This window comes from Trachurus trachurus, assembly GCF_905171665.1.
Source record: "Trachurus trachurus genome assembly, chromosome: 15".
In the NCBI taxonomy this organism is placed as follows: domain Eukaryota; kingdom Metazoa; phylum Chordata; class Actinopteri; order Carangiformes; family Carangidae; genus Trachurus; species Trachurus trachurus.
This window is the reverse complement of record NC_139906.1, coordinates 1,643,710-1,659,422: the sequence shown is the minus strand read 5'-3', so window position 1 is coordinate 1,659,422 and position 15,713 is coordinate 1,643,710. Positions and strand designations below refer to the sequence as shown.

The 15,713-nt window shown below is 37.8% G+C and overlaps 1 protein-coding gene across 2 annotated transcripts; it reads left to right on the top strand.

Annotated features, from left to right (window-relative positions):
* Positions 1–5,248: 5,248 nt before the first annotated feature.
* ankrd1a (ankyrin repeat domain 1a (cardiac muscle)) lies at positions 5,249–13,765 on the top strand. 2 transcript variants are annotated; one of them, XM_083987783.1, is made up of 10 exons: positions 5,249–5,355; positions 7,044–7,196; positions 8,544–8,672; positions 9,393–9,500; positions 9,591–9,689; positions 10,511–10,609; positions 11,249–11,347; positions 11,928–12,026; positions 12,773–12,901; positions 12,994–13,765. In XM_083987783.1, the coding sequence occupies exons 1-9, from the start codon at positions 5,329–5,331 to the stop codon at positions 12,863–12,865; spliced, it is 906 nt and encodes a 301-aa protein (XP_083843909.1). In that variant the 5' UTR covers positions 5,249–5,328; the 3' UTR covers positions 12,866–12,901; positions 12,994–13,765. The 2 variants fall into 2 exon arrangements, with proteins under 2 accessions (XP_083843909.1, XP_083843908.1); XM_083987782.1 differs by having other exon boundaries at positions 12,773–13,765.
* The last annotated feature ends 1,948 nt before the right edge of the window (positions 13,766–15,713 follow it).

Sequence of the window (15,713 nt, the reverse complement as noted above, 5' to 3'; positions counted from 1 at the left end):
GAGTTATTAATGAAACAACAATAAATAAATAAACACAGTGGATGGAGAGGCTGTGAAATGAGAAGGGGAGATGTTCTTGTTCCTGAGTTGGACTATAATACACTTACAGGAACATTTCACATTAAAACTTTATGAGTTTTTTTTTGGTCTTTATGAGTTTCACACAGAGGAAGTCGTTGGTCTTCCTGAGATCTAGAAACCACAAATTAAAAACGAATGATTAAAATCACACAAAACAAACACAAAATGAAACTTCACTGATATTACAGTGAGTTTTTCTTATTATGTTTAAGAGTAAGTATTATGAACTAAAAGTGAAAATCATGATATTCAATTTAAAAAATTTTTTATTATTGAATGAAAATCTGCTCCTCTAGGCTATAAACTATTTTATTCCATAGGCTACAACATTTCACATGAATAACTTGTGATGTGTGAGAAGAAATTAAAGTTAAAGTAAAATAAAAGTAAATTGACCGACTGTCAGAGAAACACAGAGTGAGACTGAAGATTTAAAAAGTTTTAAAAGTTGAAACCAGGCCGGGGTGTCAGACTCTTTTAAGTTCAGGGGTCACATACGTTTAGCATACAGTTAGCTTGTTAGCTTTGGTCCAGACAACATCTTGGTGAACTTGGCTTTTTCCTCCAACTCCATCAACTACACAATTGTGATAAATTAGTGAAATTTCATCAACAACAGATGTTTTACTGCTGATTCAAAATGTTAGCATGGCCCTGCTCCCTCCGGCAGCCCTGCTCCATCTTTCTTTCTTTTTTGTGTCATTATCGTGTGAGCTACTAGAATAATTTGAATTTCCCTCCTAGGGATGAATAAAGTATTCTCTACGCTACTCTCCACTCTACTCTACTAACACTGAGATAGACAATTCATCTCCCAGTTGAAAACTCTGATTTCCGACATCAAAGTGTTCCAGACGTAGGCTACCACGTGGCGTTCAAAGTGCTTCATGTAGCTAAGACATTACAACATTAGGCTACAAAGGAGACAAAAAACATTTTTAAGAACAATTTCAATCAGATCATTTAAAATCAAAGAGAAATAACAACATTCATTTATTGTGTTCCACAATCTGTAACTCTAAGTAAATATTGTATATAACGTTTTCATGTATTTTGTCATTAAAAATACATTTTAATCGATGCAGATTGTTGTGTGACATCCGACAACAAATTTAGGGTAGATTTTTTTTCTCCATCTTTCCCAAGTGGGAGGAGCTCCGACATGAGGTGGCGTTCAATTGCACTTTTTCAAGTAGGAAGTCAGAAAAACCTGAGTTCTGAGTTGTCTCGAACGCAGCATAACTAGCCTACTACTGATGCTGATAATGATTTTAAAAGAGGCGGGAAACATTTCCTGAGGAGCCAATAGTGCAATTGTTACAATATGAACACGTAGCCTAAAAAACCAAATGTTTTAGTGAAAGAAAAGTCACATTTTGTGAAGGTTGCTTGGCAACATGAGCCGAAAAGTGTTTAAAGGGGGCACATTAGCTATGCTCATTTCTGCTTCTTGACATGGTACCTTGATGTCTAAAAGTAATGTTAGTAACATGCTTTGGTCAGAAAAACCAAAAGATTGAGCACAGCTGGGTTCTCTACACACCAGTTTCACAGCCCTGCTCTAAACAGTCGGTTTAATAATAGTAATAAGCAGGGTGAAATTAAAACGGCTTGTTAACTCATTGAGTGCCAGGCTCCTTTCCAAAGTTTTAGTCAAGTGAACCGGCAATTTAGACCATTTTTGACGATTTTTGTAGAGCCACAGTGTATTCTATATTATTGCCAGCAACACATACTGTGGCTCATTTGAAAGGTTTAACTTTATGCTTCAAATGACCACAAACCGTTTGTTTCTACGTGCCTCCGTTCCTGAGAAAAGTCAAGCTAAACATGGCTGGGTTTCACCAAAATCCCTCCTTTTTTTCTAGAAAAGGAGATAGAGCGTCTTTTATGAAAGGTGCTCTGTTTGTGCCTGTCGCTCTTCTGACACTCGCATTTCTGGATCAAAGGGCTCGTATAAGATAAATATATACAACAATTGTTGTTCTATTCACAAAACCACCATCGGGGGCGGGGGGGGCGCCACTAAACAACAATAACACAGACGCACCGTGCCGTGTCACAGATCAGATTTTGATCGTCATCTATTTCAGTTCTGCTCGTCGTAGAGTCCCCTAATTTACACATAAGGTGTGTTAAAGTGTCTAGTTTCATAATTTAAAAAAAAGCAAAAAACGAGAAATCTCGTTTTTGGCACTCAACGCATGGGAACGAAAAACGAGAAATTACATGGTTGGCACTCAATGAGTTAAGAGACATATTTTCTTACTATGCCAGTTTACAAAATGTTGACGTAGTTGTCAAAACTTACGTTTAAGGGGTGAGGAGGCATCTGGATACGCAATTACACATACTAAAGCAATGAAAAAGTTAATTTTGCATAATATGTCCTCAAATGTTTTCTAAAAACTTGTAGGCTAGCTAGTTAGCATGAGCTAAAGTTGTTGTTTTTTTTCTCCACCTGTCGTGTTCATTCTCTGGCTTCTGATTGGTCGACAGTGACCTCATGGCATGCAGCAGCGTGTGATGTCATTTACCATCAGGTGTGGTGGCCGTTAGAGCATGTACGGAACGACAAGCAGCTCTGACATCACCGCCAGCTGTCAATCACAGCAGCGTCAGGCATCTCGCCGACCTTTGACCTCCATCTGTGACTCACACTATTTATTCCTGAGTGAACCTGGCTGCTCGCTCGCGCTGATATCACTGCATGTCTGTGGCCACATGCCCGCCGCCATGACGACACGCTGCCTGCCAGAGACCGTCTGTGACCGACAGGATGAGTCACTCTGTGGGAAACCGACCGACCGGCATCCCAGAATAGAACAGGACGTTTCCTCCGGTATCACACATAAACATTTATGTAACTTCTCATCAATCATTCACTTGACTCAGCGTTTACTAGAAATAAGAACATGTTTCAATTACTCACTATAGTTAGAACTAAACAAACTAGACATTAGGTTTGTCCTTTAATGTCTGAATTTTTTTTATATTTGATCTCATTACACTGCAAAAACTCAAAATCTTACCAAGAATATTTGTCTTATTTCTAGTCAAAATGTCATTTCTAGTCAAAACAATATCTAAAATAAAACTAATCACATTAAAAGTAGCTTGTTTTTAGACACTTTTTACTTCTTTCAAGCAGATTTTCACTTGAAATAAGTAGAAAAATCTGATAGTGGAGCAATCATTCACTTGACTCAGCGTTTACTAGAAATAAGAACATGTTTCAATTACTCACTATAGTTAGAACTAAACAAACAACTATGCAATCAATCATTATTTCTTGGCTATATTTCTCAACATTACTATGAAATGAAAAGGTTATTTAGACATTATGACGTAATTAACGGCCCATGTAAATTAAAGGGTTACCAAAGATTTTTTTTAAATTCTACCATTGATCCTGCAAATATGGTTTTAAACACTTGTGACTAATCTGTATCAGAGCTTCAACGTTTCCAAAAAATCCAAAAGCAACACACTGAACCCTCCAAAAGTATAAATTGGTGCTCAATCCTCAAAACAAAAGTCCACATAGAAAATGTACAAAAAGTAGAGGACAGAATTTCAATTTAAAGGATTTATTTGGGAAAACCATTCTTCAGTGTGTATCAGGCTGTTATTTATCAGTTTCCACTGATCAGGCTGATGCAGCAGAAGCAGCAACAACAGATGAGTAAAGAAAAAATACTTCTTTCTACTGTTTAACAATCAATAACTGTGGTTATTGATCATGTCCTCTGCAGTCAACTCTGATTCAAATCAATGTGATTCAGTAACAGGTGAAAAAAAGAAAGAAAAGAAAAATCCTCTCATGAATAATTGTTCACTGTGTTTTCCTACAGCATTGTGTGGAGCATGAACACAACACTGACGTTATGTTTCTCCTGTTTCACCTGCAAAGTTTGAAGATACAAAAAAAGTGTTGATAAATCTGAGAAAGGCTCAGATAAGAAGACTTTAATGAATGAGAATTTAATGAATATAAAAATTCAGAAATTAAAGGACAAACCTAATGTCTATAGTCCAGATATATCAGTAAGTAAAAGGACTTGGTGGAGAAAGCATGAAAAGCATGTGTAATCTTTTGCCTTTATGAAAAACATGACATTACTATGAAATTAAGTGTTATTTCTTGGCTATTTGTTGACATTATCACATAATAAGCAGCCTGTACATTAAAGGGTTTTTTACTGTAAAGAAATCCAAAAACAACGCGCTCAACCCTCCAAAACTGTAAACAGGTGCTGAATCCTCAAAACATGACATTACTATGAAATTAAACGTTATTTCTTCGCTATTTCTAGACATTATGACACAATTGCTTGTTATTTCTTGGCTAGGATTTCTTGACATTATCACATAATTAGCACCCTAAAGGGTTTTTTTACAGTAAAGAAATCCAAAAACAATACGCCCAACCCTCCAAAAGTATAAACAGGTGCTGAATCCTCAAAACATGATATTATTGTCAGCTTTCTGCTAGCATCTATGGTGTTCGGGTCAGTTTTGACCTGTGTTTTAAATCAGCTGTAAAATACACAAAAAGCATTTTTTTTTTCATCCAATTAGTTTTTCTTCTCTTGGTTACATTGTTAGACTTCCTTATCCATGAAAAAGTTGGTTTTGCACTCTATTATTCTTATCGTTTTAACCGGGTCAAAATTGACCCAAACACCACAAATGTCATAATTTTGACCATAGCATTTTAGAATTTAGTGAAAAACAAAAAAATTGTTTTATTTTGTTTAAGTTTTGTTTTTTTGTTTAAATAGTGGAAGTCAAAAAGCCTTGATGCTATAAACAAATGTATGTGGTACTTTTATGCATTTAAAACCTGAACACAGGAGAAAGGTTAACGTACCAAAGATCTTTTAGCAGTGACGCCTCTCAACCTCACGTCAATCTTTGTACAGTGACACACTGAGGTCCCAGCAAACGGCCAAACTGGGCAGCAGCAGCAGCAGCATGTTGGCACTGAAGGAGCCAAATGAGCACATGAGGACAGTAATGTGATCTGATCTGAGTTGACTGACAGTCCCCCCACCCCCCCTCTCCCCCCTCTGCAGAGGTTTGACAGGACTATAAAAGAGGAGGAGGCTCCGGCTGCAGCCAGAAGAGACGGACAGAGACACCGAGGACAGAACGACCATCACAGAGACACGAACCGAGGACGTTGGACTAACTCTATCTACTTCCTGTCTTTTATCAACTCTTCCACTCCACACAGACTGAAGGATGGGACTGCACAGCGTCGAGGAGCTGGTGAGACCCACTGATGATGATGATGATGAGGATGATGAGGATGCATGGTGCACTGCAAAAACTCAGCATCTTACCAAGAATATTTGTCTTTTTTCTAGTTAAAATGTCATTTCTAGTCAAAACAAATCTCATTATACTAAAAATAAGACTCATCACATAAAAAGCAGCTTGTTTTTAGACACTTTTTACTTCTTTCAAGCAGCTTTTTCAATTGAAATAAGTAGAAAAATCTGATAGTGGAATAAGTTTTTCTTTCTTATTACAACTGGCAGACTTTTCTACTTATTTAAATTGAAAATTAGTTTGAAACAAGTGAAAATGATCTAAAAACATGTAGATTTTTGGGTGATGAGTCTTATTTTAAGTGGAAAGAGATTAGTTTTAACTAAAATTGAGATATTTTGACAAGAAATAAGACAGGAAAGATTTTGAGTTTTTACAGTGTGATGCAGCTGTAGGATCAGACAGAGCAGCATGTGGATCAGTGGCTCAGTGGGACAGTGGGTCGTCCAGCCGTGGTTCGATTCCCCCGGCTCCTTTAGTTCAGTTCACACTGTTGAAAGTGTCTGAACCCAGAAAACTGATCCTGATGCTTCATAACGGAGGGAAAAGTTCATTATGTGTGAAGACAAGAAGCACATTTCTACTTTAAATACGCAGCAGACGATCTGAACTGAGGGAGATTTTACACATTTACTTCACAAGAAGCTGAAGATTGAATCTAAAATGTAAAACTCTCATTCATATTTTTCTCATTTTGACTAGAAAATTATTTTTCAGTGTTTTCAGGACGGACAAACCAGCCACACCAGGCTCTGTTTGTACCTTTATGTCGCCTTCAGGCCACCGTCTTAATGAGTCAGTGCGCGCCTGCAGCTTGAGTCTGATTTAAGGTCATTTAATAATCATTTTAGATTCATATGAACATAAAAACAGAAAGTCGGCCTAAGATATTAAACATTTACACTAGAAAAAAAGATTTATTTCAGACCTATAGGGAGATTCATACCACAGTGTAGAAGCAGAGCAGGAAAAATAATAATTCATTCATAAAAAATAAGAACAAACAAAGAAATATACAAAACTAATGATCTCTTAATAGATTAATTCTCCTTCACTCTGCCTGACGACAGTTTGAAGTAACTTTATCAAACGTATCGATATGCTCGTGTGTCGTTTCTCTGGTTTCTGTCGTTGCAGCTCATTTCATTGTTTTTTATTTGACCCCTCCCTCCTGGTTAAACTGATTCACTGGCTTTAATCAAAGAAACACTTGTGACTCATTGCACAGTTGGAGTGTGTGTGTTTGTGGTGTGTTTAAGTTCCTCTGTAAACGGCAGCACTCTCCTTTCTTTCCTGCACAGAATGATAAAATGAAGATAATAATAGGCAAGGCATCTTTATTTATATAGCGCATTTCATACCAAGGTAACTCAATGTGCTTTACATAAAGACAAAACATTAAAAAAAGAAGCATAAGACAGAATAAAAACAAACTAAACACTAAAAACAGAGTTAAAAGCAAGAGCAAATAAAAGTAAAATAAAAGAAAATAGATCAAGTTTTAAGTTCTCAGCTATAAGCACGTGAAAAGAGAAATGTTTTTAACCTGGATTTAAAAGTGCTTAGTAATGATGATGATGATAATAATAATAAAAACTTTGTGTGTTTCCTGTTCCCTCCTCCAGGTGACCGGCAAGAGGCCAGAGGGAAAAGAGTCGGAGGACTTTAAAGGGGGCGTGTACGAGGCGGCCGTCAGTCAGGAGAAGCGCGATGACATCACAGGAGTGGGCGGAGCTCTGGCCGGCGAGCGGGAGGAAGTCAGCGTGGCCGCGCTCAACGTAAGAGATTAAAGTCAAACTTTTACTTTTCACAATACACTGCAAAAACTCAAAATCTTTCCAAGAATATTTGTCTTATTTCTTGTCAAAATGTCTCATTTCTACTCATAACTAAACTCTTTCCACTTAAAATAAGACTCATCACCTCAAAATTAACTTGTTTTTAGATCATTTTCACTTGTTTCAAACAAATTTTCGCTTGAAATAAGTAGAAAAATCTGCCAGTGAAAGCACGTTTTTTTTTGTGCTTGTAATACGAAAGAAAAACTTGCTCCACTATCAGATTTTTCTACTTATTTCAAGTGAGAATCTGCTTGAAAGAAGTGAAAAGTGAATAAAAACAAGCTGCTTTTTAATGTGATGAGTCTTATTTTAAGTAGAATGAGATTTGTTTTGACTAGAAATAAGACAAATATTCTTGGTAAGATATTGAGTTTTTGCAGTGTAAAAGCTGCTCGGTGCTTCATGAGGAAATAAAAACTAAACATTTAATAAGAAGCTTTAAAGTTGAGAAGAACTGACACAGGCCTCGGTGTGGACAGCGCCCCCTGGTGGCCGGAGGAGGGGGGGCTGCAAGACGCTCCACAGAGCATCAGTAGTTCAGTTTAGGTGATGAGATGAAGATGTAAATATATCATGCACAATAAAAAACTGTTGGGTTAAAATAGAGAGCAGGTTAATAAAAGGAAGAAGATGATGAAACAGATCATGATGAAATAGATATGATATAAACAAGATGCAGTAAGAACGTTTAATTTGTCCTCCACTGTCTGACACAGTTTAAAATCACATCAATTAACAATTAATTATTAATTGTATTGTATTGTGACAATATAATGTGCTCATCAGTGTGAGTGCATGTTAATAAATCACATCTGTGTAGCATCAAAAAGGAGAGCAGGTTAACAAAGGGAAGAATAAAAATTTGATTCAAGAAAACAGAGCAAAATTTAAAAAATGAAATAAAAGATGCAGAAAGAATGAATAATTTGTTGTTATGGGGTCAGATTAAGGTTGGAACCACCGGGCTTAACTCAAGAACTAAAATAGTAAAACAGTTAGAGACTCAGAGATACTTTATTGATCCCACTGGAAATTCATGTTTTCAGTAGTGCACATACATAATATAATATAATATAATATAAAGACCGTATGTAGCTGTAGTTCTCATCACTGACAGTAAAACGTCAGTAGATGAACCGGTAGTACTGATTGGTCCACGCTGCCACCTGGAGGCGATGAGCAGAACTACACCTGTCAGAGTCTCTGATGTTATTATTATTTATTCATAATGTATTATTATTATTATAATAATAATAATAATTATTATTATTATGATGTTTCCAGACCGATAAGAGCGGGCGGCTGAAGCTGGAGACGGTCGACGACCTGTTCAACATCCTGCAGCTGAAGAAGAGGAGGAGAGAGAGGAAGAGTCCCGTCCACAAGAAGCAGCAGCAGCAGCCGGAGCCCCTGGTCAGTATTTACACACACTCTACACTCTACACACACACTCTACACACACTACACACACACACACACACACACACACACACTCTATACACACACTATACACACACTCTACACACACACACTCTATACACACACTCTACACACACACTCTACACACACACTCTACACTCTACACACACTACACACACACACACACACACACACACACACACTCTATACACACACTATACACACACTCTACACACACTCTACACACACATTTACATACATGTTCACACCTCACAAACTGATTCTTCCCATCATGCACCAGAAACTTCAGCTGTGACAGAAGAATAAGTTGGAAAAACATACAGTACAGCGACAGTGGAGCAGCATTACCCAGCATGCACTGCTGCTGCTGCCTCACCTACAGTCCATGATCCCATGTGTGTGTTTGTTCTTGTACATGCTACGTTGTGAGGACCGGAACGAGTTTTTAACCAACAGACTGAGGACATTTTGGCCGGTCCTCACTTTTTCCAAGGGCTGTTTGAGGGTTAAGACGTTAGATTATAATTAGGCTTACATTAGGTTTAGAGTGATGGTTAAGCTTAGACATTTGTTGTGGATGGTTAAGGTTAGGGTTAGGGGCTAGGGAATACATTATGTCAATGGTATGTCCTCACAAAGATAGATTTACAAGGATGTGTGTGTGTGTGTTTGTGTGTGTGTTTGCTGCTGCAGCCTGAGACGGTGGACGAGCAGTCGTTCCTGACGGCGGCCATGGAGAACAAACTCCCCGTGGTGGAGAAATACCTGAGAGACGGAGGAAAGGCCGACACGGCCGATCACGTAAGAGAAACACAGATATGATAAAATGATAAAAGATAAAAAAAAGAGTTTTTGATGCATGAAATCTGAAGCGTAGTTGCTCCTCTCCAGTTCCAGAGAACAGCTCTGCACAAAGCCTCGTTCAGAGGTCACCTGGAGGTCATGAAGAGGCTGCTAGAGGCCGGGGCCGCCATCGACAAGAAGGACAAGGTGAGGAACACACACACACACACATACACATACACACACACACAGTTTAGTTTTAGTGAGTTCAACAAGTGATGAATCAGTTTTAATTTAGTTTTAATTTCAAAGGAATTGACTAGTTTTTATTTAGAAGCACTTCTTACATTATACCGGTCATTATTTGAACCCATCTGACCCACTGCAACATCATCTGGAGCGACACATTTCCCAGTTATCTGGAGGAGTTGCTGATTCTACAGAAGAAAATTATACGTATTATATCTTGGTCCTAATTCGATGCCTCCTCTGATCCACTCTTTCATCGCTACGGTCGTCTAAAAGTTACTGAACTCGACAGTTTTCATGATGTCTGCACCATGTATTCTGTTGTCAACATGCTTAACGATAGACTGTGTGACCTTGTGACTAGGAAAAAGCATATTGTATTATTATCATATTAAGGGAAAAAAAACGGAAACTCAATTGTACTAGTTTCATATAGTTTGTAAAGGTCTGCAGTTATGGAATGATCTTGACAAAGAGCTACAAACGTCTCCAACTGCACTTGTTTTTAAAAAGAGATTGAAGAGGAAACTGCTGCTGAAATGTGCTGCAACTTTTTCATGTTTACAACTTTGACTTGTGACTGTTGCTGACCAGAATCATTCTTATCTCCCTGTGGGTCGAACTCCAAGTCGTTTTCTTCCTGCAGCTTTAGACATCGACAAGAAAACTACAACTAAGCTCCTGTTATCTGATGAAACTTTACTGCACTGCAGTTTATCACTGGTCACTTTTTATTTTTATTTCAGTTTACTAGATTATTTTTTCATGTGTGTGTGCAGCTGGAAGCCACAGCGGTGCACTGGGCCTGTAGAGGAGGAAGTCTGCCGGCGCTGCAGCTGCTGCTGGACCAGGGAGCCAAGTTCACCTCCAGAGACAAGGTGAGAGTCTGACTGTCTGTCCACATGTCCACCTGTAGCTGTAGCTGTCCAGGTGTACGGTAGTTAGTTGACAGAACTCGAAACAATTGAACGCTTATTCTTCTCTTGTTCGGTCACAATGCTGTTTTGGAAAGATGTTTATCGATGGTTAAATATTGGAATTAACTATCAAAAATGGTGAAGATAATTCTCATTATGGAAAAATATCATATACACAAGAAAACAGCAGCAAACCCACCATAGACTGATGTTTTAAAAATGAAATTAAAAACTATATAACATCCCTAAAGGTGTTATCAGAAGAAAATCTGTCTATAAATGAATTATATGAAACAATGTCAAAGTCTCTTGCTTTTTAAGTTACAATCCTGTGTTCTTTTAACAGCCTTAAAGCACCTTTGTTGGAATGTCAACCCCTTGTATTTATTTTATTTTATTTTACTTTAGCTATTTGATCTTGTTAATGTGTTGTAAGCTTGTAGTGTTTCAAATGCAAGCAAATGTTTCCTCAAATGAGTTTTTGTAAATTGATGTGCATGTCAAATTGAAATGTACAGTAAATTGTGATGTGAAATTAAGTTTGAAAAAAGATTGAGTGTCTCCCCCTGGTGGTGACGTCTGTCTCTGTCTCCCCTGCAGCTGCGCAGCTCTCCGCTGCACGTGGCCGTCAGGACGGGACACTGTGAATGTGCCGAACACCTGATCCACTGTGGAGCCGACGTCAACGCCAAAGACAGAGTGAGAACTCACACACACACACATTACACACTCTTTACACACTTTACACACTCGTTACACTGCAAAAACTCAAATATCTTACCAAGAATATTCGTCTTATTTCTAGTCAAAACAAATCTCATTCTACTTCAAATTAGACTCATCACATTAAAAGCAGCTTGTTTTTAGACACTTTTTACTTCTTTCAAGCAGATTTTCACTTGAAATAAGTAGAAAAATCTGATAGTGGAGCAAGTTTTTCTTCCTTATTACAAGAACAAAACACTTGCTTTCACTGGCAGATTTTTCTACTTATTGTTAAGTGAAGATTTGTTTAGAACAAGTGAAAATTATCTAAAAACAAGTTGATTTTCAGGCGATGAGTCTCATTTTAAGTGGAAAGAGATTAGTTTTGACTAGAAATGAGACATTTTGACAAGAAACAAGACAAATATTTTGAGTTTTTGCAGTGTATAAAGTCATTAGCTGTAATATTTTTTTTTGTATATGTCATAATGCTGCTTTGGAGAAAAACTTTATAATATATCTTCCTCCTCCTCCTCCTCCTCCTCCTCCTCCTCCTCCTCCTCCTCGCCTGCAGGACGGAGACACGCCCATGCACGACGCCGTCAGAATAAACAGATTCAAGATGATCAAGCTGCTGATGATGTACGGAGCCAGTCTGACCACCAAGAACTCGGTGAGTCCAAGTCCAAGTCCAAGTCCACATCCACTCAGACCAATAACATGATATTCAATAACCCTATGTCGCCATTTGTATCAAATTTCATACACGAAAATACAGGAGTTTTTCAGACCTCTACATTTTTTTTCCTGAAAAACCTAATGTATACAATCAGATACATGCAACAATCACATAATCCACCAGGGTGCAGTTAGTTATTTCTGCACCAGCAGCCTTCACTTGGGACATCCAATATGGCCGCTGTCTTCACTTGGGACATCCAATATGGCCGCTGTCAGTCAGTGACCCAAATGTGTTTTCTCATCAATATTTTTGCCAATTTTGAAAAAGATAATGTAAGAAAAACTTCAAAAAATTGAAACTTCAATAGGAATAGTTACTGCATTGATGTAAATGAATAGTTACTGCATTGATGCAAAGTAAAACTACTTAATATTTCATAACTTATTTTATAGTAGAACCATGTTGAAAATGTATCAAATTAGATACAGCAGGTATAAGGTCATTTTCTATGCAAATCTCCTATTTAAAAAAAAAAAAAAATTGTCAGAAGGTCCAATAAAGGGTCCAATTTAAAAATTTTAGAATTTTCTGACAATTATTTCATGGTTCAGGCTTTACAGGGATAATATCAGATATTGTAGTGACAGTTTCTTTCAACAACCGACCAATCAGAACCAACATGTTTCCTCCTGTTGTTTACAATGTTGTAACGATCTGTTTCTGTCTCTGATCCTCAGGATGGAAAAACTCCTCTGGAGACTCTGAACTCGTGGCAGAACGGAGCCAAGAGCCTCCTGTGCAACTTCAGCGAGGAGAAGACCAACCAGTAGAAACCAGTTTAGACCAGTATAGACCAGTATAGACCAGTTTAGACCAGTATAGAGACCAGCAGAGTCCAGTATAGACCAGTATAGAGACCAGCAGAGTCCAGTATAGACCAGTATAGACCAGTATAGAGCAGTAGAGTCCAGTAGATCCCGGTAGAAGCTCCTCTAGACGCCAGAGAAGTGAAGGAGCCTTCGATCAACAATGTGAAATCTGATCATTGATAATGTGATTATTGCCACCGATAGATAGATTGATTGATCGTCAAATATTGCTGGACAATGTCTCGTGATGAAGATGTTTCTGTTCTTAATTTTTAACTTTAAGCTGAGTTCAAGTCAGCGAAGATGATCTATTTATTGATTATTGATTAACCACTGGAAACGTGCCAGAGTTGCATTTATTGGGTTTGATTGATTGATTGATTGGTTTCAACACTGATCGTCTAGTTCTACCAGTGAGACGACGTGTGTTGAAACTTAAACATTCAGACCAGTTGAACCAAAGTGTTTTGGTCTCATGAGTTTTCAGATCGATGAAGGACGAAGGAAGTTTTTCTGATCAGATCGATTGATTCTCTCACAAACTGATTCCTCAGACGAGGTTTTTTGATTTCTTTTTCCTTTTAATGTTTGATTTTCCTCCAGACTCAGATTCTGTTTCTGCTTCAGCTTCAGGCTACACACACACACACACACACACACACACACACACACACATAGATAAGTGTGAGAGAGAAGGATGTAAAAAGTCGCTGTTGGTTCAGAGAACGTTTGAAAAGTGTTTATATGGATTAAAGTCGTGATGATGATCTGATTTATTTTTTATTGTGACAGATGTTTGTATATTTTCTGCTTGTGTTGTATTTATGGACTGATTCAATAAAATAAAGCATTTTGAATTTATCTGTTTCTTATTGACTTTTCTTCATATATCTTGCATTTAAATTATTACAAGTTAAATAATAAAAATGTTATTTTACTGGAACAAAAATGTGAAAAAGGGAAAAGGTTTTAAACAGCTACATTTTTTCTTTGAAGAGTTTTTTTCTTCTTCCTTTTTTTCCCTTTCAAAATAAAAGACTGAACATTGATTATCGAACTGATTTTGCGTTGGACTTGATTATTGAATTGCTGCATTGCAAAGATTGTTTTTGTTGTTTATGTTGATCAAGTGCTGCATGGTTTTTGGTTGATTAATTGAGCTGTACACTGTGTGTGTGTTGCTTTTGTGGGGTTTTGGTGCATGTGTGTGGTATAAAGTGTTAGGTCAAAAACAAAATAAAATAAAAATCTTACGTACCAGGAGAGAGACCTGGTTGGCACCCCGACAATAAAACTAAACGCGCCCTCACACTGAAACCGTCACAATGCACAGAATGAATAATCCGCTCTATCAACTGAATCCCTGTTTATATGGAGCTATTTCCCTCACATTAAAAGTTGGCATTGAAAACAGAATTTGGCATTGTAATAAAAGTTGTATTGACACTGAAACAAGTATCGGCATTGAAAAATGTTGGAACACAGGCATAAAAAATACAATATTTAACTTGGATTTTTTAATTTTCAATGTTAGTCTTCAGATTTCTTCTTCATGCGTCCCTAGCCCCTCCCCTCCACGACAAAACCCTGACAATAACTTGGCATTGAAAAAAAGAACATTGAAACAGAAAAAAAAAATTGAAACTGAAAACCAGTGAGACTGGGGGGAAAATGCAGTGTAAAAAACACACTGAAAAAGATGGACATGAAGAAGAAATCTGAAGACTGACATTGAAAACTACATGATAATATATTTTTTAAAAATCCAAGTTAAATATTGTATTTTTTATGCCTGTGTTCCAACATTTTTCAATGCCGATACTTGTTTCAGTGTCAATACAACTTTTATTACAATGCCAAATTCTGTTTTCAATGCCAACTTCTAATGTCAGGGAAATAGCTCCATACTGGTGAGCAACTGATAAAAGAAAATAAACATTTCCGTGTAAAGTTGTTTTTCAGCAGCAGATGTTATCAGGTTGTCACGGTGACAGAAACCACAGGGATCTGATGTCAACAGGCAGCAGCTCAACCTCTGAGAGGGGGGGGGGGGGGGGCATGTATGTGTTTTATATTACTGTTGTTTCAGTGTCACTATTATTCATGTGGAGTTAAAATAGGGCTAAAACTGGACTGGTGATTTACCAACTTGTCACCAACATGGACCTTTATGCTGCGTTCGATTGCACTCGGAACTCAGAAAGATCCGAGTTGGACATCCCGACTTCCCAGGTAAATGCGTTTCATTGCTGCACAACCTTGGAAAACATGGCCGGCCACAGCAAGTTGATGTTAGTTTGGATGTCTTCTGAGCATTTAAAAACTATTCTGGTGAAGTGCATCAGCTACTGAAGGGAGAGAGAGAAAGAGAACACTGTCACTGTGCTTTTTCGTCCCTATACGCTCACACTAACTCTATTATTAACAGAGTGGGAGTGCAAATACCTCTACAAAGTAATCCTACACTTTTAGTAACACAAACGCTAAATTAAACAACACATAACAGACTAAAAGTTGAAAAGAAAGTGACTGTTTAGGCAAGGCAACGTTTTTCCACGTATTTCCAACCTACTCGGGCTGCTTGGATCCTACCCGAATTCCAATCCAATTCCAACGGCCGTTCTTGGCTCAGCAGCAGGTAAAAGGTAAAGGTTTTAGTGGATCAGGTGAAAGTGGTTTCTCCACCTGCAGAGACCAGCGATCAGCCCCAGACTTTAAGATAAAAGACCCATCACACCCAGGAAACCACCACTTCACACTCTTGCCATCTAGTCTAGTACGAAGAGGGGGGTATCATGCACCCCCCGGA